At 34.8% G+C, this 26,153-nt stretch overlaps 2 protein-coding genes across 2 annotated transcripts in view; both read left to right on the top strand.

Moving 5' to 3' along the window:
- The window catches only part of LOC113238179 (semaphorin-2A), a 512,200-nt gene that overhangs the window by 83,092 nt on the left and 402,955 nt on the right, over nucleotides 1–26,153 (top strand). The gene's annotated exons all lie outside the window — the stretch shown is intronic.
- LOC113238182 (uncharacterized oxidoreductase SERP2049-like) lies at nucleotides 21,038–23,172 on the top strand. Its single transcript, XM_026474947.1, has one exon. The coding sequence runs from the start codon at nucleotides 21,047–21,049 to the stop codon at nucleotides 21,809–21,811; it is 765 nt and encodes a 254-aa protein (XP_026330732.1). The 5' UTR covers nucleotides 21,038–21,046; the 3' UTR covers nucleotides 21,812–23,172.

The following is a 26,153-nucleotide window of genomic DNA, read 5'->3' on the forward strand; positions in this document are numbered from 1 at the left end:
ACATACATACAAAAAAAAAAAAAGAACATACAGTCGAATTGAGAACCTCCTCCTTTTTTGAAGTCGGTTAAAAAAATAAAGAAAATGGCGGTAACATTTAAACTAAAGTGTTTTGGTGTTCTTTTGTTTTGCCGTCTTTTTTGTGTATTGGTCGCGAAAACACGAAAATGAGTGGTAGTAACTATTAACTAGCTCTACTACTCAACTACTCTAAAAGTAACTCTTACTCGTCCAGCAATCCCTTACTTCCTGGCCTTTGCAATAATGTACTATTGCTCAGCTGCTAAACCTAAGTTTAATGATATATTTTAATTGAAAAGTCTATTACAAAATGGAAGACAAATGATAAGTATCAGTCGAGCTACTTGTGAAAGTATTAGTCCAGGGAAGTACTGCTACCTTACCTGTTTCAACCGCCAAGCTGTGTTTACATTGAGCATGACTGGGATATGGGACTTATCAACTTATGTCTCTTGAGTCACCAAGAGACATAAGCCCATCGCCTGTCAGGGCGCAGTGGCAGTGCACCTCAGATCTTTTCGATATAAAGCTTTGATTGGCACTGCAAATGTTATGTCCATGTTAAGTCCAAACTCATGGTACCACGATTTCGTTCAACCAAGGTAAACAACTCTTTTATGGGGAACTGTATACTTTTTTACAATAAGATTCCCGAGCATATATTAAGTTTATCATTTCCTAAGTTTAAAAACTACATTAAAAATATTTTGATCGAAAAATCATATTACAAAATTGAAGACTACGTGTTAGATAAAGATGTATGGAAAGACGACACGGCTCCAGAATCCACACAAATTTGATTCAAAGTGTATTCCATAGCATTTAAGTTTATTTGAAAAGAGCAATCCCTAGAGTTTCTGCTCGTTCTTCTCAGGGAGGTCAGCGTAGTGAACGAGCAGTATCTAGTAGATTAAATGTGACGTTTTCAAGTGTAAATTTATTTTACCTATGGAATAAATGATCTTTGACTTTGACTTTTACCATGGACAGGCGTGTCGCTTTGGTCGCTTACCACCAGATACTTGACTTGTTCGTCTTGTCACTTTATATAACATATAATAGGAAATTTCCTTAACTCATCCTACCGGGAATCGGACCCGGGGCCTCGTCATTCAGCACGCACAGTTCAAACCGTTGTTCTACCCAGATCGCCTGTTACCGTCGATTACTTCATGTAAGTTTAGTGTATTAGACACTTACCTAACACAAAAAAGTGCCCTAGCACATCACTTTCAATTTGTTTAAAAAAATAATACCAGAAAAGTAATAGGGGTTAAAGTATGAAATTGCCGATTTGTACTGAAAATCTAAATTGTTTATTTTTTAAATTTTTAACAAATTTATTTAATCAAAATAGTTGCCATTATTATCTATACATTGCTGCCATCTAATGGGAAGGTTATTAATGCCTTTGCGATAGAACTCCGACGATCTAGACTGCACAAACTGTGTGAAAGCATTTTGTACTGCCTCCTGGGAAGAAAACTTCTTGTCACGTAGATAATTGTCCAAATCACGAAAAAAATGGTAGTCCGTTGGAGCAAGGTCTGGTGAATACGGAGGATGACGAATGGTTTCTAACTGCAGTTCCTGAAGGGTCAAAATGGTTTCTCGTGCTGTGTGAGGTCTCGCGTTGTCGTGGAGCAATAATGGTGAAGATCGATTCATGAGTCGGGGCTGTTTTACTGCTAGTTTTGTCAACATGGTTCGGAGTTCGGCACAATAGACATCTGCCGTTATTGCTTGACCAGATCGGAGAAAACTATAGTGAATAACACCATGCTGAGACCACCAAACAGTTACCATTACCTTTTTATTGGTAAGTTTTGCTTTAGGACACTGTTGTGGCATTTGACCTGGGGTCAGCCATTGCATTTTTCTTTTCCGGTTATCATAAAGAATCCACTTTTCATCACATGTTACAATTCGATCCAATATTCCTTCATTTCTGTACCGGTTCAACAAGGCAACACAAGTTTCAACACGCGTTTCTTTCTGCAGATCAGTCAAATCATGAGGCACCCATTTTTCGTATTTTTTTATTTTATTGATTTGACGCAAGTGAGTCAATATTGTGGGTAAGGTAACGATAAACCATGCCGCTAATTCCTGGGTAGTTTGACTAGGATCGGCTTCCACTATCTCTCTTAATTCATCGTTATTCACCTGTGTGGGCGGTCTTCCTCGTGGCTCGTTCTTTAAGTCGAAATTTCCATCACGAAAGCGTTTAAACCAAAATCGTACGGTGCGTTCATTAGTAGACCCCTCTCCAAACGCAGCATTGATATTGCGGGCTGTTTCTGCCGCGTTAGTTCCGCGTCGGAACTCGTATTAAAAAATCACTTGAATTTTCGCAGTATCCATCTTTCCTGTCTAAATTGAATAACAAAAACAATTGAAAGTCGATATTCATATGTTTCAAATTAAAAAAAAAAAATCACAGAAACCTTTTGAAAAAAGTTTCATTCGAAAACCTCAAACCATGAAGATTTTATGAAAATTCAAAGAACCTATTGCAATAAAACGGCAATTTCATACTTTAACCCCTAATGCTGCATGTTTCACAAATAAATAAAATAAAATAAAAGATCTCGGCTCCGACTAACTATTTACAGCCTTTGGAGTCGAAACGCTTGGCCCGTGGGGTCCCAGTGCCCTTCATCTGTACAAAATTTTATCGAAAAAATTAATTGACTCTCTGGGAAACCCAAGGGCCGGCAGCTATCTTGCCCAACGCATTAGTATAGCAATACAAAGAGGGATCTCTGCCAGCTTCTTGGGCACCTTGCCGCGGGAACTCAATTTTATTCATATAATATAAAAATCCTAGTTTTACTTTCTAGTAGTTAAGCTTTTATTGTCCTTATTACCTTAACTGTATATTATCTTAATTAAATAAAGATATTTATAAAAAGTATTTGTATTGCAAATACGAGCGATTCGTTTTGTATACCGTTTAGGTTCTCGGATTTCTATCAGAGAAATGTTTAAAGATTCCGGTATCATGACACAGTACATTTACACAAATATTTTGTATACCCGTAAAAGTATACATAATTTCATTAAGGAAGAAGATTTCCATAATATTAATCTCGGAACTAGTCGTAACTCACTTTTTTTCGCTCACTCACTCACGTTAGTTAGATTCTTATACGTTTTTACAAAAGTATTCCGGAGCATATATTAAGATTATCATTTACAATCAAGTACACAGACGTTTTACAATAAGCTTTTGTAAAAAGTTTTATATATTTTACAATGGCTTTTAGCTTCGTAAATAATTAGTTTTGTATATCAGCCGGAATTTTATTATAAAGCATATTTAAATGTAGTCTCTTAAAAGAACTGTGGCCTTGTAAAGTCGTCTGTCAAGGACAGACATTTTACTTTTGTTCAACGATATTTTTCATTTATGACAATAATAATAGATATCGAGCTCTTAGATTTTCGCGATTGTTACACATAGGAAATGAAACTATTTTTCCGGCTTTAAATCGTCACGCCATGGTCGCGGTTCACTGACCAGTCATCCATGACTATAAGACCTGTATTAAAGGGCCCGAAACGTCGGTTTGTTTGAAAAAACAAATATACGCGATTTAAATCCGGAAAAAAGTTTCATTTCCTAATAATAATAGAACTATCAGTTTTAATCTAGAAGTGGACTTTAATGATTGCCACATATATTTTATTACATATATTGGTCAGCAGATCATGCTCCGCTGCATGCACAGTCCGTAGAATACGTGAGCTTACCGATGTTGGTACTGCTACACTAGTTTACTTTAGTTACTTCCATAGTTTAATATTCTACGGGATTCTCATGTGTGGCAAAGCGGTAAAAATATAAACCATATTTGTGTTGCAAAACCGAGCGATTTGTTCTGTGTAGCGTTTATGTTCTCGGGTTTTTCTTAGAGAAAAGCTTAAGGAGACTGGTATTATGACGTGGTATCACAGTATATTTACTCAAATATTTTACATGTCCGGAAAATATACACAATTTTATTAGGAAAGAACATATCCATAATCTCAACCGTAGAACTAGGTCCAAACTCATGGTACCACGATTTCGTTTATCTAAGGTTGTTACGGGGGTCTTCTAAATAAAAGAAGGAATACCATTGTAAACAAATTTATTTGGGCGCGGTTCGTTTTTTTTAAACCCAACGGTTATTCACTGAACTTTTGCCTTCCTACGACCAGCAGCTGGTACTCCCCTGGCTAAGTGACGTCCGGGGTTGAAGTAACCGGTACAGGACCGTATCCGTCCGCCGAATATGAAGTCCGGGGGTGAGGGTTGACGGCGTCCGCCGAATTTACGTCCGGGGCACGGTGTCGCTCTCTGGGCACAGGCCAGCCGACGCTGAGAACGGTAATAAGTACCGGAAATCTCGGACCCTGGAATACCCATTGAACCAGTTAGCAACTGTCCACGGTTTGCTCCCCTGACTGTGACAACGGCAGCGAACAAAGATGTGGGAAAAGCACCATGTTATGTATGCAGTGTTGCGTGATTGTCACAATCCGAACGGAGTTAACATTTACTAAACATTTCAAATTACAAAAAATAGACAAACATTACAAAATAAAAAAAACCCTTACGACTACAATTTCAATAAGCGTTACTAAAAAGTATAATAGGCAAAAGAAAATTACGTGTTCAATACTTACCAAACAAGTGGGTTTAAAAACACTAAAGATTAATTATTTTAAAATCCAAAAATAAAAAAATGAACTTGGCGGAGACCGCATACGAAATCGCTTGTTATGAAGAAAATGCGCGTACGTCACTCTTTAAGACAGATTTCGGAGTGAGCCGTCGTCCAAGCGGTAGCGGGACAGCGGCTTGCCTGATACCCTGCAAAGGGGGCAAGGAACCGAACCAGTTGTCGCCTATAAAAAAATGGCTCGCGCGCATTCCTCGCTCGATATCTCAACTATATGTTCCACTGCTGGACACGGGACTCTTCCGAATACATCTTTACAATAATTAAAACAAATGAAATATTATTAATTTACAACGTTACAAGGTAAACGATTCTTTTATGAGGAACTATCTACATTTTTACAATAAGACTTCGAAGCATATATTAAGATTATCATTTCCCAAGCTTAAAACCTAAATAAAAAAGTATTTTAAATGAAAAATCAAAAATTGAAGACCATACGTGTTTGATAAAATTGCATAAAAAGACGACATGACTCTAGATGTCACACAAATTTGATTCAAAATGTATTCCATGGTATTTAAGTTTATTTAAAAAAGCAATCCCTAGAGTTTCTGGCTCGTTCTTTTCAGGGAAGTCAGGACAGTGAACGAGCAGTAGTCAATAATAACTTTTTGACTGTCATTTTTTTCGAATCTAAATCGAGTAGGTATACTTGTTTTTTGAAACAAACCAACTTTTCGGGCCCTGTAAAGCTGACTGAGATGGTAAAGTCGTCAACCAGTTGTATCTAATACTTATGCAAACCACCTTATAAGAACGTTCCAATTTACGGTACTTATAGTATATTACTTTTTTTTAACAATATGAATTTTTATTGAATTACATTTTTGAATAATTAATAATGGAATTATAATAAAATAAAACCTATTAGTTGGTACTGTAGTCTTATGTCTGTGTGAGATTTTCATTAAAAGAAATACTGAATCCCAAACTTGCCACGGTACTGCCACCGATTTGGTACAGAGAAATAATCTTCCCTGTTGATTTTTTTTCAATGGACTGTCGCAGCACTCTGTGTAGATTTATAACACCAACGACTTCTTTTGCGAGAACCTGGAGTTTGTCGAAGTTAATTGAACGTGTAGGTTTATCCATGATATGCTTGCAGACAGCAGACTTTTTTTACGTAAGTGTTTGACATCAGATAAATGTTCTTTGACGCGGTTAGAAGTACTCCGCGAAAAAATAGTTTCATTTCCTATGTGTAATAATCGCAAAAACCGATATTTTAGAACGACTTTTTTGTATCAAGATGATCTTTGGACACCTAAAAACAGCGAGCATGTCCTCATGAATATTTTAATTTCGCTTCAAAAATTTGTTTGTTATTATTTCTCATTTTGAAAAATCGAAACAAACCCCTTTCTACTAAACACAAATCAAAATCAAATCAAATCAAAATAATCTTTATTTCATAGGTAAGCATTATTACACTTGAAATCGTCACAATGGTTAAACTCTACCGCTCATTCGTAAGGCAGATTCCCCTGAGAAGAATGAGCAAGAAACTCTAGGGGTTGCTCTTTGTAAATAACATTTACAATATTTTTTTATTTGAAACATCAGATTGAGACTACCTCCATGAGCTAAACGGGTTACTACCACGGATTTTTGTCATCCAAGTACGCAGAAGTTGTATAATAACCTTTAGTATAAAGTTTTTGTTTCACTATAGTTTTAAACCTCGTGAAAGGCAAATTTTGTATATCAACCGGAATCTTGTTATAGAAGCGTATACATTGCCCCTTAAATGATTGTTTGACTTTGTGAAGACGACTATCAAGAAAAGCTAGTTTATTTTTATTCCTCGTATTAATGTTATGTCTGTCACTATTTTTCATAAAGAAATTACTATTCCTTTTAACATAAATTATATTTTCATAAATGTATTGTGAGGCTAGTGTAAGAATGTTAATTTCCTTAAACTTATCTCTCAAAGATACTTTGGGGCCCAGATTGTAAATTGCCCTAACTGCACGTTTCTGCAGGACAAAGATTCTATTGATATCGGCGGCATTACCCCAAAGCAAAATGCCGTATGTCATTAGACTGTGAAAGTAGCTGAAGTAAACCAATCTAGCGGTTTCGACGTCTGAAAGTTTCCTTATTTTTTTAATCGCGTACACTGCAGAGCTGAGCCGTTTTGACAACTTACTTATATGGGGACCCCATTGCAATTTAGCATCTAACGTTATACCTAGAAATACAACTGTATCCACAAGATTCAATTTTTCGTTTCTAACTACAATGTTTGTAACCGTCTCTCTAACATTGGGTAATGTAAATTTCACACAATTTGTTTTTTTCTCATTAAGAAGTAGGTTATTAACAGCAAACCAATCAACTACTTTAGATATAGCATTGTTCACATCGTCATAGGAACATTGGTGCCTTTTAACTTTAAATAATAAGGAAGTATCATCAGCAAACAATACTATCTCATGTTTTATACCCTCCATAAGGCTAGGTAAATCATTAATATAAACTAAAAACAAAAATGGGCCTAGAATTGAACCTTGAGGGACACCCATGCTAATTACAGACCCTGACGATCTCGTACCGTTAACATCGACCCTCTGTACCCTACCACGCAAATACGATTTAAGAAGGTCGAGATCACGTCCCGCCACACCATAATGGCGAAGTTTCCTGACCAGTCTATCATGGTGCACACAATCAAAAGCCTTGGAAAGGTCACAGAATACACCAATAGCATCATGTGAGACTTCCCATGCATCAAATATATGATTAATCAACTCTACACCAGCGTCGGTTGTAGAGCGACCCCGAGTGAAACCAAATTGTTTAGGAGACATTAAATTATTACTATAAAAATGTGCACACATCTGATTTAGAATAATTTTTTCAAATATTTTACTGAGAGTTGGTAGTATTGATATAGGTCTGAAATTGGTGGGGTCAGAAATACTACCAGATTTGAAAAGTGGAATAACTTTACTTTGCTTCATGAGGTCAGGAAAGACACCATCATCAACACATTTATTAAAGACACAGGCTAAGTAAGGCGCAATACAATCAACTATAGAACTAATTACTCTGACTGAAAGACCATCAAGATCAGCAGTATTTTTTATATTTATAGACTTAAAGGCTTTAACAATATCGTTTGGAAATACATGACGGAACCTTAAATTAGTGCTACTAACTGCATTATTTTCTTTTAGTAAGGATTCAGCGGCCGTGGGAGATGAATTTAACGAATTAGTAGTCAAAATTGGAATGTTGGTAAAAAAAATTTCAAATATTTTAGCAACTTCTGCGTCTGTGTTTACAATTTTGTCATTAAATCTTAGTTGAAAATCTAAGTTACGAGGTTTGACCCTTCCAGTTTCGCTATTTATAATATTCCAAGTCGTTTTTACTACATTCGCGCTGCTGTTTATTTTATTATTAATAAACATTGCTTTGGCTGCCACACAAACACGTTTAAACATTTTCGAATATTTCCTAACAAAATCATTAAAACTGTTACTAGTGTTATAAGTTCTTTCATCGTAAAGATCATACAGCCTTTGTCTACTTTTGTGAATTCCCACAGTCGCCCATTCACTAAATTTCAATGAATTATTAATAGTTATGATTTTGGACTTAAAAACATTATCACGTTCACTTTTCACTATGTTGAAAACTGAATTATACAATTTATTGGGATCGTTAACGTACGGAATGTCAGTTAGTTTAAGCATTACGTTATTTCTATAAGCTTTAAGTCGACCATTATTTATCGGAACACATGTGATATCCTTTTTCGGCATTTTGTCAACAGTTATATTAAAAGTGGCCAATTGACCGCAGTGATCTGAAGTTAATTTATTTATAATAGATTTATTACTAGGTACGGCGTTGGTATAAATGTTGTCTAAACAAGTGGCAGTAGTAGAAGTTATTCTAGTAGGCACCAAAAAAAGATTCACAAGGTTATAACATTGGAAAAATGATATGAGCCTACTGCTAGCACTGGAATCTTCTAATAAGTTAACATTGAAGTCACCACAAACAGCAATATATTTATTTATATTATTTAATTTGGCTAAAACTTCATCTAATCTTTTTTCAAATAGTTCGTAAGATGAATGAGGGGGTCTGTACACGCTTAATATAACAAGCCGTTCAAGCTCTATGCAGGATATCTCTATAGTCCGCTCAATAGATAGGCTCACAATATCTGTACGTTCTTTAAATTTTAAATTATTTTTAATAAGAATTAAAGAGCCGCCATGAATAGCTTTTTCTCTGCTGAACGAACTAGCCACCTGGTGATTGTTGAAGCTAAACATGAACTGATGTTGTGATAGAAAGTGGTGTTCAGTAATACAAAGAATATCAATATTGTTACAGTTAATAAATAATTCTATTTCTAGCTCTTTGCCTTTCATGCCTTGAATATTTTGGTGCACCAGGTTTAATATAAAATTTATTTTATTTCTGTGTGTTTTAGGTTGGTTTCTTACTGTCAATGTGTTGCAAGAGTATCTCTCCGTTGTCTTATTAATTAATTTAAATAATTAGAAATTGAATTAATTTCAACAGAATTATTATTGTCAGTAAACTGACCTATGTCAACGGACTGCTCAATAGAAGCAGCCGGTCTGGTAGCCAATGATTTGGCTGAATTATTAATATAATATGATAGCATCTCTGCTATCTGTCTCCTAAAATAACTAGTAAGATAATACCTATCTTTAGTCAAATAAAAATATTTACTAATAAAATTATTAGTATCCATAAAATGAAATTTACTATAATGAAATGTCAAGCTGTGTAATGTCCTATTTAAGTTATGCCTCAAATTATTTTCACTTGTTGTGAGGCAATTGCTGAAGGGAAAAGCTAACAAAATAATTTCTTTTATATTAATTAAATTATTTAATTGTGAAAAATATTAAATCTTTTTTGTTACATTTTCCTCTTCTGCCAATTAAAATTATTAATGTAGTGTCTTTGTCAAACTTAGTTGACAAAATACTATCTAATATTTTACAGTATGTTGCACCTGGCATGCAAATATTTGTTAATTTTAATCCTAGGTGGTTAAGTTGCAAACCTATATTTTTACCCATTTCATCACTATACATAACTATATTATTTTGAATTTCATTTGATCTAGTTATTGACAAAGAGGTATTTTTTGATTCTAAACTAGATTCCTGCAACAACAATGAGGAGGGATTAGTGACACACACAGACAGGGAGGATTGTGGTTTTATTTCTTTGCAATTGCAAACTTGATTATTTGTTAAAGAGTCAAATCTGTCATTATTATATCTACACAAATCTAATAAATTATCCATAGCATGTGTGTGCTCCTTAATCTCCTGTTGCGCAGTTTCATATTTCTGTGTTATTAATTTTAATGAATTTGTTACACTATGTAATTCTGCCTGGAGGCGCTGTGTGTCACATTCATAGCTAAGCCTATTTTTCTCAAGATTTTGTGTACAATCACTCAATTCATTCAACAAACTCTGACGTTCTTTTCTTAATGATACATTTTTACAAAATGCTGCATTTTTCTTTATTAATTTATTTGTACTGGATATGTATTTATTAATTTTGACATACTTTTTTAATTTTTTTTTACTACAATTTAAAGCTAAAGCTGTTGAATTAAATGAGTTACTTTCACAAGTCAGATCAGTGGTGATTGGTTCTGAACAGGAGGGTGGTACAGCACAGACCATTGTGGGAGCACTGCTGATCAGCTCGTCAAATAGGGACTGCGACTGTGTTGACTGTTGTTCGTCCCTTGCTTGTTCCATTATAGTTATTTGATTGTATGCGTCTCGTAGGTCACATTCTAATGAAGAAATGCGTGCAAGGGCTTCTTCGAATGCGCTGCTGCTTTGGTCGAATCCATCTACCACAGCTGGTCTCTTTGGTACTGTACCTCCGTAATTTGTATAAGCAATTCAGCCATATCACTTTTTAATTGCCTATTCCTATCTAAAATGTCCAATATTTCCTTTTCACTATCGTTTCTTTCTGTTAGCAATTGCTCATTCAGTGCCTTTGCTGTTTTGAGTTCTAATAAAGCGTGTTGGAGTTTATCCTCCAATTGACGTTCCGCAGCAGCTTTGCGTGTAAACATTGTGTATGCTTTTGAAAAAGAAAATGAAAACAATTTGAAAGAACGTTAGCAAGAAAGACAGCTGATCGAGCGATTACTAAATAGTGAGGTTATGTTACTTACAATTTATCCGTACAAAGACTAAATATTAGACAAAATAACCACTCTTCAGTTATATTATAAGTTTAACTACCTATTTATCTTAATAATTATGGAAATACTTACGAAATAGCACAGAATTTTTAAAAACAAATTCGTAACGGCTATCTTTCCAAAGTGACTAGAAAATGCTCAAATTACCTTTAACCTCGATAATTACTGTTGCAGTTGTGTAACAATGAACTTAATTGATAAATGTGATTTGCAAACACTGATATTATTTCACATAAGACACTTTTTGAAAAGTATTAGGCCGGTTAACCTGACTGTTTTCAACGTCACTTTGTTTACTTACTCAACCTGATCAAATCACTATGTATGCACTTAAAAACTGTATAAGTATATTTTGTAATGATATTATTCAGCAATGAAATGGGGTTTTACAAGAATAACACGATAAAAACAATTAAATTTAAAATAGAATTACGGAACACTTAAGTTTACAACTTAACCGCTGTGTTGCCATGCCATGTCAACTCGTGACTCGTGACTCGCGACGCTGACAGACATCCACACAGTTTCACAATACCCCACTAAATATATAAACGCCCTGCTACAGTTAGTCCTCTCAAAGCTATTGAATAATGGAAGCTAAATGGTTTACACCGCCACGTGCGCCTTGATCCGTGGTCGCAGCCTGACTGATTGTTTTAACGTATCATAGAGCTAAAGTTCAGGCAGTGGATTGTGCAGGGAATAATTGGAAACATTATTTATGTCAATGAAACACAATTTTATTAACTAAATTTCACTAAAAATTATACAATGCTGCTTCACATTTCCATTATAGTACTATTACTTTTTTAAATATCATGCAATCTCAGTCAACTATGTATTAATTTGTTTTATTATAATTTCAGGTAATATTATTCGTATGGCGGGTAAATAGCGGTAAGCTTAGTCTGAAGTTCAACTACTAGCTGATGTCCGCGACTTCATCTGTGTAGAACAAGTACTTCGAGTAGCATACTGTACTATATTATTTTTTATAGTTTTATTGGTTCTCCATACAAACGTTCATCCTCGATTTCACCCCCTTTAAAACCCCTAAAAAGTAGCCTTTATCCTTCGTCTAGGTATCATCTTCATCCGTACCAAATATCATCAAAATTTATTCAGTGCTTTAGGCGTGAAAACGTAACAGACAGAGGCGCTTTCGCATTTATAATATTAGTTTGGATTTTGTAGACATACTGAACTATCTTAAAAACAACAAAAGCAAAACATAAAAGGTAAAGACACTGTTTGCAAAGGGGTGTCGTAAGAAGTATAAGCCTCCAATAATAAAGTATAAATTATGAGAGAAAGGGGAGTGATCCATTGGCAAGATTTATGGTTACCACCTAACTTATAGTTATATCACGTTATATGCTGTATTGGGCTCACTCAATGTTGGCTACTAGTATTCTCTAAGAAAAAAAACCAGTGAAAGTTGAGACACGTCAGCAATTGCTTGAGGCAGCTAGCAGGAGTCTTTATTTTTTGGCGGTTTATACGATTTGGGTAGTAATTCAGTTTGAGATGAGACTTGAGCCATACGCATCAGTTTCAAACGTTCTTGCGAATGTTGCCACATGCTGTGTTGACTGAACACCCACTGTGAGGTATCTTTTTGGAGCAGACACCTTTTATGTTTTTGATAATGTTATCAACTTTAGCTTGGCTTTTGATGACTTTTGTTTTGTGCGAAAGTCGAAAGGATTGGCTGAGTTTTGTCTTGGTTGTGAATAATAAAAATAAATGCTACGTGTAAGCTTAAAGTAGCGTTTTTATTCCGTGGGGGCTTTTCTTTTTACTTTTTAGAGTACGAGTTAAACTAGACATATTCATCAATACATATTTTTTAAATAATGTGTCAATTACTGTTTGATAAGAAACTCTTATTTCATAATTGTAACTTTTTCAAAAAAAACCGATCTCAAAAGTTTGCTTATCGCTTTTTTCGATGACCTAGGGATCACCTCATCAGATTCTGACTTCTTGGTGACAATGGGACTGTTACGGACTCCTTTGTACAGAATGTTCAACTCTGTTGTAAAACACATTTTTAAACTGGAGCTAGCGTTAAATGAATCCTATTACGCTGTATGTCGAGAGACTTACTTGGGTATAATATTAAATGGTAATGGTTTAACCACTGTAGTGCCCGTAGACCATGCACCTTTATTATTTCTTTCATTGTTGTCACTTGGCAGCGCGATGTATGCGACTTCATAGACATATATATAGATATAGACATAGATAGGACACAGGCACGGGCACGGGCACGGGCACGGGCACGGGCACGGGCACGGGCACAGGCACAGGCACAGGCACAGGCACAGGCACAGGCACAGGCACAGGCACAGGCACAGGCACAGGGACAGGCACAGACATAGACATACACATATGCGAAATTAACATTTACAAGTCATAAAAGATATAAATTATATTCGTATTATTTTCTTGTATTACAATTGTAGTTACATTCAAAATTATATTTAAATATCTTATATTACTATTATTTAACCAATGTATTGGTTACTTCTTCTATTAGTCACTTGACACAATTTCTTAACCGCTAATATTTCTAAAGGTGCGCCTACGCCTAATTCAAATTCCACAGTGTCGTTCGACTAAAAATACGTTATCGATCGTCTATTGTTTTACAGACGATTGCTTTTATGTTAATTCTGGGATGCGCGTGTTATAATAAATAACTTCATAAAATCGATACAATGCATACGATAACCTTTGCATGCAGTATAGTTTTTTATTTGCAAAACCACGTCTTTTCCAGTCAAAGATGTTTTTCGTAATGGCGCCCGCCAGTTGTGTAATGTAAAAAGTGTAATTTGCTTTAGTAAGTTTTCTAACAAAATAAAATAAATTAATGTAACGATTCGCTAACAATATATAATTTAGTTGTAAAGTTTATTTATAAAGTGTTTTCCTTACTAAACATTAGGTACTCTGTACTATTTATTTCATTAAATTTCATCATGTTTTCACTACTATGATATTCATATTTTTTTAAATACTCCATTATTAATTTATCAATAATAATTAGGTATTCATTGTTAAAGTATGGCATACAGTCCTTTTTAGGTACTCAGTAATATTTATTTTATTAAATATCATCATATTTTTACTACTATGGTGGTCTTTTTTTTTAATACTCCACTATAATATATCAATAATAATTAGGTATTCATTGCTATAGTACAGCGCATTACAGTCAATTATAAGATATGCATAAACGATAAAATACCCATAATAAATGGGTTAGTTAATCGACTATTTCGACACTCGGCGTCCTTAGTAAATAACAATTTTAGATTGGCCAATATTTGTATAATTAATATCGATAAATAGTTAACTCACTCAAATAAGTAATTAAGAAACAATGTGGCCTTTGTAAATAAAATAAAATTACTCGATCTTGTTTGGTCACACATGGTTTTGACCGCCAAAAAATCAATCAAATCTTTAGGCTTCTTATAGGTTTGCTCGATTCAGAGGTAGGTAATCTTTTAGTAGCAGTAGAGCTCCATATGAAAAAGTCCAAGGCCCTAGACGAATGCCTGCAGGGGAGTACTGCCACCTTACCTTTTTCTGCCGCCAAGCAGTTATGTGCTTCGTTTCGGTTTTGAAAGGTAAGGCTTCGTTCACACGGCATTGTCCTGTACGTTTTTTATATTATTCGATTATACACGGATAGACGCGGGATGTTCAAAAGTTATATTTTCATTCGTCTAAAATATGCATAACCGCTGTATTCAAACAGCAATCGCCCTGTGTCGCTTACCACCAGGCGCACGACTTGTTCATCCTCTCACTTGGTATCAATAAAAATAATTGAAAAATATGAATTTCGTGTAAAGATATTCCTTGTAATTCATATATCAAACCAATTTTCTACTATTAGTAAGTATGGCTTTTCTGGGCACGAGCTTCTATTTCTATTAAATGGATAAGGAGCAATTGGTAGTTATTATTACAGTACAACACTGAAATAATCTAATTAATTTCAGAATCACAAGTTAAATTAAAAAAAACCAACCTCAAAAGTTCGTGGATTAGATGTAATTTCAATAAAACTTACCAAATAGATATACTTGCTAAGTTTTATTGAAATCGGTTACGGGAAAGTGCGCGAAACCGGATTCATCCCCTAGTTTTCCACCCTTAGAGGTGGAATATTTCCTTCAAATTTAAATGGAACCACTACTGAGGGGTATCTCATCTTTCCGAAAAAAAAGAATCATCAAAATCAGTTCACAAATGCCAATGAGTTATCGCTTAATATACATGCAAAAAAAAGCACACCGTCTAATTGTGAACCTCTTCCTTTTTTGAATTTGGTTAATTACAGACCTGTATATCAATAAAGTATATTATTATTTCTGTCAGCCTGTCAATATTCCAGTCAGTCGTGACCATGGGTTCTATCATGAACCAGTAACTCAATAGGACTGCTAATAGCGATAGAAGACAGCGAAGTCGTGTATTTAGTACCTGTTGGTACACCAGCGAGTACCTAATGGCTATTTTTGTAACTAATTTGTTTTACATTGACAAGCTGCAATTTATCAAAGCTAGTCTAATTTATAATGATAACAAACAAATCAACTAGATGGCGCTCAATATACAGATTTTTCTGTATAGTGCCCGCTATTCTTTTATTTTGTTTAGGATTAGCGCCATCTACACATGTTAGGAAGCGTTAAGTTATAAATTAGTTTGTAACACACAATGCCATCTATTGACACACATATTTGTCGAAGTTCAGAAAATAATTTTAGTGTATTATCATAACAAATAATTTTAGGTAATTATCAATATTTAAATAGTACACTCAAGGGCACATCAAGCTTGACACTTTGTACTTTGGACCGTTCTAATCGTCGCATAGAGTTGGATTTAAGTCTTAAGTGTCAAGCTTGACGTGCTGTTGACCCTGTACCGACCTATTACAAGGAAAAAAACGGATTTTTTTTATATTACATATTAAAGAGAAATTTATTGATATCCACAGCCATTTACATAATACAAACTACTTCTAGACTATTGATCAGCTCTACCTATATATGAGACGGGATTTTGACCTTTTTCAGAGTTACTATCTATAGTATGGTGATTGACAGTCCTTTTGAGATATTGGTCCATGGTCCTATAAAGGGCCTAAGATATTGGTTTGTTTGAAAAAAACAAATGTACGCAATTAAGTTCCGAAAAATAGTTTCATTTCATATGTGTAACAATCACGAAAACCTAAGAAGTCGATAAATGCCAATATTTGACAATTTATCTACATACATATTATTATATGCGATGATCCACGCTGTGCAACATGAGTAAACCGCGAGATTGTGCGAATCTATGCATCCGTACATGACGCCCGGCGGACGTGCGTACATACATACAAGCCGCGCCGCTACGTTTTTATGAAGTTACCATACTTGTGTCCGAGTCGTAAAGATACGAAAATGCCCTAATTGGGATTTCTTACAATTAGTCTGCGTCGAGCAAAGGGATGAACGTGACATTTGTGAAGTGCGCCATTTTATACAATTTCAAGAAAAATGATGTTGTATGTATTTAGTAAATGCACTAATTACCATGTTAAAGTAAATAAAACACTAGCAATCACATACATACATAAGTGTAAGTTAGCAAAAATATTTACATTATTGTTATATTTTAATTATTTTTCTGTTTATTCTAATAAATAATAGTTGCTAATTGAAGATAGAGATAGTAAATTTTTCTGTAGCGAGTGTTATAAGGATGCATGTACCCTGATCATAGATTATAAGTGCATATACACGTTGTTGTTGCAGTAAAGTCATCAATTATCTGTTCGACGTTTTCCTTTTTTCTATCTATGTTATTTGCTTTATATAGAAAATTTATTAATATTAATTGTAATCATTTTTGTAATTTATAAGCGTTAAAACAGCAAGCAAATCTATTGATTACCTTAGAAATAGTATTGTTCTAAGGTAGAAGATTAATTAAAAAAATTATATTAAGTCTGTTTTCCCTTTTTGATTGTGTTTTACTTATTACCTATTTTTCACATGTTCGTTCCGTTCCGAAAAATCATAATCCATGCCCCGGCAATGCAGTTGCCACTCGAATGGTTCCAAACTTCAATTACTATGAACGTAACATATCTTGGATACATAAGCATTCAATGGCATTTTTTAGATTTATTGTTGTAATATATGAATCCGCTCACGCTGCTAGCGCGTGATTGCCACGCCATGCCATTGTGATTGACGAGAAGATCAACGTTTAAAATCCAATCTGAAATACTAAAGCTAGGCAAACTTACCTTACCAAGTAAATTTGTTTCTTTTTTGGTAAAATTGGTTCTGTTTGCTTGCTTCGAGGGATCATCAGATAGGGACAATCTTAAACGTGTACTATATGTATACGTATCGGTAGGGTTAGGTAGCTTTCGAGTATATTTAGGGCGCATTTATCCGCCACGAATTTCATCGCGCTCACCCCGCGTCTGTTGCCGAGCGGAGTCCGCGTTGCCGCAGCGCAGCGATCGCGTGCGTTTGTCATGGCAAAAGAAGCTCTATGCGTCTAGCTTTTACGTTTTAACTTAAATGAGCATCCCGGACACACGGGGAGTCTGGCTTGAATTTGTACTACGCGGCGCCCCTTGCGGCGGTTGTATTATTCAGAGGAATTTATGTTGCTGCCTAGTAAATAGAATTCAGATTCGCCATTAATGTACATGAACGCGTGGTAACCGGGCGGTCGCCGCGCGGCGGCCACGCGAAAACTTTCTCCTCGTGTAACTAGGCGCTTAGGGTGTTACCAAACATATTTAAGTTCAATCGCATTAAGCCAGTCAAAAAGGTTCATGTACAACATGCAATTAGCCGATTTCATAAGTGTGACTCCTTTAAGCAATGCCAAATCGGGAAAATAGACCATCAGGCCGAACGAAATGACATTATAATTTGAAAAACAATAGACATTCATAACCATGAAATTTAACTATAAAACTTAATAGCAGTTTTGTGAAAGAGATCGTCCAGAAAAGTATTTCTGCCGCCAAGCAGTAACGCTTATTACATGAGCATTACTGCGTTCCGGTTTTGAAGACTAAGGGTGCTGGTGAAATTACAGGCACACGGAACTTATCAATTTTATGTGTCAAGGTGATGAACGCCGGGGCAGTGCCCCTCAGATCTTTGCGATTTACCTAAAGCTCTGAGTGGCGTTGCAACTGTTACAGACACGCGTATCGCTTAGCACCAGGCGCACGACTTCTTCGTCCCGTCACTTGGTATTATGAATAAAAAAAATGTAATGATATCGTAAAAATATATATTTAATTATAATTGTCTAAGTTGTGCTTTTATGATATATAAAATAATACTTTAGTAGATTTAAATCTCCATGTTTACTTTACCACTTCAATGTACTGAATTATTTCTATAAAAGTTGCTGGGGTAGAAACGCGCGATTCTGCGTATTATTCAAAACATTGAAGAGGCACGTTTCCAAGTTTCAAGGATTGCTCGTTTTCTACCTGTGAAATTTATTTTATCGGCAGGGACACCCATTCTGGATCCCTTGACACTTCGTCTCTCTCACATGTTATTGCGTTCTTGTCGTCTATTTTATTCGGATTGATATTCGCCTTACAGTCTGAAAGAAGAGACCGATGTTTTAAATAACATTTAATACTTTTTAATTTTATATTATGGAAAATGACATACATGTTTGTTACTATATTAAACTGTATTTAGTAGCAGTAGAGCTCCTTGTGAAAGAGTTCGTCTAAGGAAGTACTGCCACCACAGGAATAAAAGTAGATGAACGGCGATGTGGGCAATGAACACGTGTCATAATCTTTTAATGTATGTAGCAATGACGAGACGTCCATATAACTTAATTCCCATCGGCTTGCCTAAAATGTTCCACATATATAGGGTTTTTCAACAAGAACTTTGTTTTCATTCAAATTTCTATTGTATTAAAAAAAGTAAGGTTTGGCAATTATGAATGAAAAATGATTTGTGATAAATGTCCACCACGACCACAGTTATGTCGATGTCGATTCTTTCGTCAAAGTTTTTAATCACTGTTTGACAAAATGGTGGGTCTATTCTGTTAGCCACTTCACGAATTTTGAATTTTAAGGCTGCAATCGATTCGATTGGCTCCGTATAGACTCTGTCTTTAACATAATCCCATAAACAAGAATCCAGAGGTGTTAAATCACATGATCGACGTGGCCACTTAACGGCTGAATTTCGTGAAATTATGCGATCGGGAAATTTGGTTTGCAATAAATGCATTGATTCAGTGGCTGTGTGACTTGACCATACTTACCCATATTAAACTTAAGTTTACTACCTTACTATCAGACACAGATCTAAAAAGTGTCAGAAAGTATAACAAAGACTTAAATGTTTATTTTTGGTAAATTTAAGTAAAGTAAGTTTAAGTTTTGAAAAAGCTATTGTTCATGGTGTTAGTAATATAGTCTGTGATAACCTTGTATAATTTGTGCAAAATTTTATAAATTATACAAAAAAAATACGAATGTACTTTTTGATCATAAAACTATGTGTACTTATTTATGAGCTCATACAACGCATGCAAACTTTAATCGCATAATTTTTCTGAAAATTTGCTCGTTATAATACAACAGAATTAGATTTGTTGACACTTCAGAGCTGAGGCAGCACGCGTGTTAACATAAGCTAACGGACCCGAGCGATGCCTTCCATGCAGGCAGCACTGATAAACCCATCCAAATGCTTCCAATATTCCTTAGACTAACGTCGACCCCACACGCCTATTAATAGAACTGAAATTTCCATCAAAGTTTAGCGTAAACTATGCCTGAATAATCATTCAAGTAATTTGCATGCCTCAGAGTCGGTACCGAAATTACAGAGTATAGTCCCGATGAAGTCAGAAGGAATTAGTCTGTAATGTCGATGTGTTTTAGCCTGCTATTCATTCTATTTATAGTTCTATATAATATATTTATTTATTTATTTAAATATACATATAAAGAAGTAGGGTCAGAAGCAATTCAGTAGTAGATGTGCGCTTAGCAAAAACTGTTAGTCACAAGCTATGGTGTTACCTACTTTTATTTAGTGTAGACGTACTAAGAACGGATTTTTCTACTAAAACTAAAAAAGGTGAATAAGGTTAAAAATATTTGTATGAAAAATCGTGTTCGTTGAACTTACAAAGATGAAACTTAGTATAAATATTTTATAATACAAATAATAAGAGATGGACATAATTTTTTTCAAAACTTCCATTAAATAGCGGTGAAATAGTGTATTAAAGTATAAATGGGAACAACTTAATGGGTAGTGTGCTTTGCTCAGATTTGTTTTCGATACTTTTTTCAAAACAATCTCTAAATAGGGATAAGTTAGGATATCGAAGTATTAAAATGTGGTATTAAAGTTAGTATTCGAAATTTTTTACGCGTGATGTGATTTATTTGAAATTTGGTGTGGATGTTATAACGACAAAATAAAGAAATACACGATTCAGTACTTTTCAAAACAACCCCTAAATAGGGGTAAGTTAGGTTATCGAAGTATTTTTTTAAACTATTTTCTTTAGTATATCATATTCCTTACATTTGCAAAATTTGTTAAACTCATTGGTTTTTAGTCGTTTGATAACCCATGTTTACACCCTGACTTATTTTATAAGTAATCTTTTGTATGATATCTTTGATATTCTATATTTGTTATTTTGTTAGTTTGCTTAATTTAACTGGTCAAATTCGGCAACAACTACTTAGTTATATGATTTTACAAAACATTTTTTATTGTTATAAGCCACGCGCTAACGCAATCATTGTATTAAATAAATAAAGAAGTTTTTATCTAATCATCTTTGTTAGTATTATTGTTTACTAGGAACGAACGCAACCTTCACATAATTATCAACGGGCTTGCGTGAAGGGTTTCCATTGTCCATCAAGGTTAAACGTGTTTGTGAATATAAACCTTGCCTACTATCTGTACTCCTAGTCACTAGTGCGACACCGCGGACAATGGACTTCAACAACAAAGTAGTAATAATCACTGGCGCCAGTTCGGGTATTGGTGCAGCTGTGGCCCAAATGGCTGCCAAACAATCCGCTCAACTAGTTCTCGTCGGCCGAAATATGGTTAACTTAAATAACGTCGCAACAAAGTGCGAAGTAGCCAAAGGGATAAAACCGATTATCGTTCAAGCTGAACTCACCAACGATGAGGACGTGAAGAATATTGTTTCGAAAACTGTAAAGGCTTTCGATCGCATTGACGTTCTCGTGAACAACGCTGCAGTGGGAGTTAGAGGGAGCATAAAGGATGGTATCGAACCTTATGACCGTGTTATGGCGTGTAACATGCGGTCGGTGTATCTCCTTACAAGTCTCGTCACACCTTATCTCATTAAATCTAAAGGCAACATAGTAAACGTGTCGAGTGTAGCCGCTTTCAAACCAATCAACGACGTGGACTACCTGCCATACTGCATTTCAAAAGCAGCTCTCGATCAGTTCACGAAATGCGTCGCTTTGGAGCTAGGATCTGAAGGAGTGCGAGTCAATTCTGTAAATCCTGGAGGAACGAGAACACCTTTTGCTGAAAATGCTGGTTTCAGTAAGAAACAAGTGGATAAATTATATGAGAGCCGCAATAAAAACTACCCGCTTCGGAAAATAGCGGAAAGCGAAGACGTCGCTGACCTCATTCTTTATCTGGCGAGCGATCGCGCGCGCAGTATCACGGGATCTCTCTACGTTATCGATAACGGTGAAATGTTACTGTAACATGTTGCATTGTTTTTTACTAAATTGTGTTGTCTGATTTATGGTTAAATATTGCATATTTTTTAATTATTATATTAATTTTATTCCCTATCGCTCTTAAACCACGAGCGTAAAAAGTAACGTATATTGACCTAAGTTTTGCACGATGTCGCCATTACATGTACTTAACACGAGCAAAGAACTTTTATGAAACTAGTACAAATAAACAAAGCTTAAGAAGGGAAGTTCCGTTACAAGAAAGTATTACACCGTACATATAAGAAACTAAAGGAAACATAAATAGGTCACATCAAGTAAGAACCTAAGCTGTTCTGATGTAGACCATGTTCTGTAACCGTTAGTTCCAATTTTGCGTGCGGAGTTAGTGTCTGACAAAACACAACGTATGGTACAGGCAAATGAGAAGTTAGTTACTAGAGCTGAAATTAAAATAAGGGTATATAGTTTGTTATGTGTTCTCGTGTTTGATATTCGTGTACATTGGTTACAATTGATACTGTTCTATGTATTTTGAATTGCCACCTGTAGTTTAAAATTGCATGTGGTATATAAGTGCCGAGAAATATATATATTGTATTGTTATTTTACGAGTACGTGTATATTTGTGTGTTATCATTTATGTGTGTATGTGACATATATTTGTATTTTTGGGTCATTTCGAAATGTCTTAAATCGTGGGTTTGCAGCTCACGTATTAATCGAAAAGCAACGTGTATTTTATGAGTAAAAAATATAAATAATATTTAAGCTCTTTATGAAAGGGACGCAAAAGCGCGAAACGTGCGAATCTGCACCCGAGGGGGATTTGTGCTCAGATTTTTCTTTTTTTATATTTGCGCCTGTAAAGTGCTGATGCTGACATGGCCATTGGCAAAATATAGTGAATGTTTGGTTTTTGTTAAAATAATCTGAAATGAGAAGTGATATGTTTTTATTTTCTTTCATTTTTAGAAACATTCTTTACAACTGTATACCGATGGCTCTCTAGAATGGTGACCTATCTCAATATCAATTGCCAATTTCAATCAAATTCAACATTATAATAAACAAAATAAATAAATAACGCACACATTCAACATAGCCCCGCACTAGGGAAACCCTGTGTCGCAGGTGCCACGGACACACATATAAACAACCACAAATTATACCCAAACTCACGAGAGAAATAAAGGTAGGGCATACAAATATTTCTCTGACTAATATTGACCGTTAGGAGACCACGAACTGGAAGTCGTTCATTGCGACGGTCCCCTACTAGAAGGACAGATGACCTGGTAAGGGTGGTGGATGACATATATAATATGTAGATAATATGATGGATGCACGTCGCGTCCGACCGGCTAGTCTGGCAATTTTTGGAGGAGGCCTATGTTTAGCAGTGGACGTCTTCCGGCTGATATGATGATGATGATGATTTATTTCTCTCGTGAGTTTGGATGTAATTTGTTATTCTGTACGTGTGTCCATGGCACCCGCGATACAGGGATTTCCCTAGAGCAGGGCAATGAGAGTATAAAAAAAAACAAAAAAAAATCATCAGGAATACGATTTAGAAACATCTGAATCACATCTAACGTGCAAAGCCGACAAATCATACACCAGTCTATGTTGTCACTTGTTTATTTTGGACAATGAAAATCTCGGTATTTTTTTAGAATATAATTTAGCACATTCTGAATGCAGCTATGTTATAAATAGAAATGAGCTATATCGGTTTGTGCCATTATATTTGAAAGGCATTATATATGTAGTTTAAAAATCGACTTCGGTATAATTTTTTACACATTCGCGATTCCAAATGCTACACGCATTAACTAAAAAAGTTTTGTCATTCGTATGTAGCCTACCATGTTAGTGTAGGATACAGATAACTAGTGTATCACTAAGAAAGAACTGAATTCTATATAAATATTGACAAAGTTTAAAGATCAGGAAACCTTTACAAGTTTATAGTGTGCGTAAAAGTCTTTAGCTGTCTAATGTGAAATTTCATGGAACATTTTATTCACTCTGTTAGGCTAACGGGCGTCCCAAGCAGCACACCCATATCTAAATATATACTATAAGACATCTAATAGAATTTAATTCGATTGAATATTTTAAGAGTTCAAATTCCCTCAAGATATCTCAAAGAAGGTTTCTAGATAATTTAAAGTAAAAGTGGGCACAACTTTATTAGTAGATCACAAGAGTGCTTTGAGAAACTATCTGTAGGTAGTGTTAAGAGTCATTCTTATCTTTTTTCTGAAGTAACCCTTCTAGAATGCTACAAGACCATTTGTAGAATGTAGACAGTTTTTATTTAGTCTTGTAGATAGTTTTTAGATAATTTATAGTCTATGATAGTTTTCTTAATAATGCTATTTTAAAACCAAAATACTAAAGCGTTACAAACATAGGACGCAATTCTCTTAATACTAATAGACTTCATGTTTAATGGCTTACAAAATATAAACTATATAAATTGCAACATGGCGAAATTAGATATTAATATTTCTGACTTTTTCGCGCAATGTTTAATCGGTTGGAAAGCGCAAATTAACGTGCGACTTTAAATACATTGTGAAAAGTGATGTAAAACCTGTCATAAAAGTAATGCGCTCGCTAAATTTTAAATATTTAAGTATAAAATATAAACTTAATAAAAATACAGTTATCGATTTTCGGTTTTAAATATTTATAGAAAGCTTAAATATACAAAATAACTCACAAAACAAACCATTTCCAAGAAGTTCTAGGCTTTTTCAACTTAGATTTACTTTTTAAAAAGAAAAGAAATTTTTCTCGGCTATTTCATAATCATTCTTTGAAAATAAAAATGGCGATAAGAATTTAAAGCTTTTTTCAAAACCCAGTTGGGACCATTTTGTCTATAGCTTGATCTATAGAAAAACTTTAGAATACGAAAAGATTATTTTTACTTGCTTTAGTGTAGTTGAACTTGTCGAAGAATATTCCTCCTATGAGATTTTTATGATTGTCTACAAAACGCGATGTTTCTAAGCGATTGTTTCTTTTGACAGTATTACAAAACCCTTATAAGCTTTTACCAAATAATGAGAGCTTTATGCATTAAAACACTTTTCAAAACACTTGGTCAAAAAAACAATTGGAAAAAATCCAATTTGTCGCAAAAAAAAAACATTATTCTGCATAATTGTATGGAATGTGTTATAATATGACTAGAAAGGTGGATACATTTACTATCATTTAAATATAAGGAATATTTAATGACATACCTAACTTATGATGGTAGAAATAAAATTTTCATTACAACATTGAGGTTATTTTTTCACGCCAACCACATTTCACACAATGATTTCACTGTATTCCATTGATAAACGGCACAATACACACACACTACATTGAAGTACAGTAGTTTACGCGCTCATTTCAATTGTTTTTATCATTTCACAACACGGAATTACTTCACAATGTTTATTTATTTGTCAACAAACAAACGCCGGCCATGACCGGCCCGAGCGCGAATTAAGTATCCAGCGTTGCCAATTTGTAGGGAATTCCCCTTCTAGTGAAAAGTATTTGAACACAGGTATAATGGAGTAGCCTTTATTATTTATAAAGAAATTTTATATGTAAATGTTGAATTTTATACAATGCCATTAATTACGAGTTAGGGTGTCTGATGTTTTGTTTCTTGAGTTTCGAGAATTCTCGTACCCGATTTCTCGAGTTATTCGAGAATTTTTTTAAAAACCGTAAAAAATCAGCTCAATCGACTACAAAACTAAATGTGAACTTTTCGAAAGTTGTTTTGGCCTGGGTGTTCTGAGTTGTGCCCCGAAATAAATTCCATCGTTCTTGGTCCCAGGTTCGATTCCCGGTAGAACCAATTTGGGAAATGAACTTTTGTAAATTGGTTCTGCTCTGGGATTCTGTTGTTCTGATACTCATGGGGAGTATGTACAGAGAGTTCCCTAGTTTCAGACCAGGTGATTGTCTTACAATAGAATACCAACACCAGAACCATTTAGAAAAGTTAATTTGTTAAATTGATCCTACCGGTATAGACCCCGGGAACTTCTCATCCAGTGCCCACAGTGCAAACCGTTAGGCTATCAAGGTTGTACTATTTGGATTATTATGCATTGTTTGCATGTGAAGGCTACAAATTGCTTAAACTTTTATAAAAATATCCTATTTAATTTGCAGTGTCAGTCTGCTTCAATTACCTTCTTTGTTTCTTAAGTTGGTATATTTCGTCATTCATCCAACTTTTGATTTTTAATGCATTTTGTCGGTGTAAGATGTTCTCTGTTAATACTTGTCACTTTCTCCTTAAGTTCAAGCTATGTTTACTGGATAAATTCCTGTATTCAAT

This window comes from Hyposmocoma kahamanoa, unplaced genomic scaffold, assembly GCF_003589595.1.
Source record: "Hyposmocoma kahamanoa isolate Upper Pololo Valley unplaced genomic scaffold, ASM358959v1 95, whole genome shotgun sequence".
NCBI classification, from domain to species: domain Eukaryota; kingdom Metazoa; phylum Arthropoda; class Insecta; order Lepidoptera; family Cosmopterigidae; genus Hyposmocoma; species Hyposmocoma kahamanoa.

Bases quoted from the DNA above. Each gene is read 5' to 3' on its own strand.
- LOC113238182 (XM_026474947.1), top strand. From the start codon at position 21,047: ATGGACTTCAACAACAAAGTAGTAATAATCACTGGCGCCAGTTCGGGT.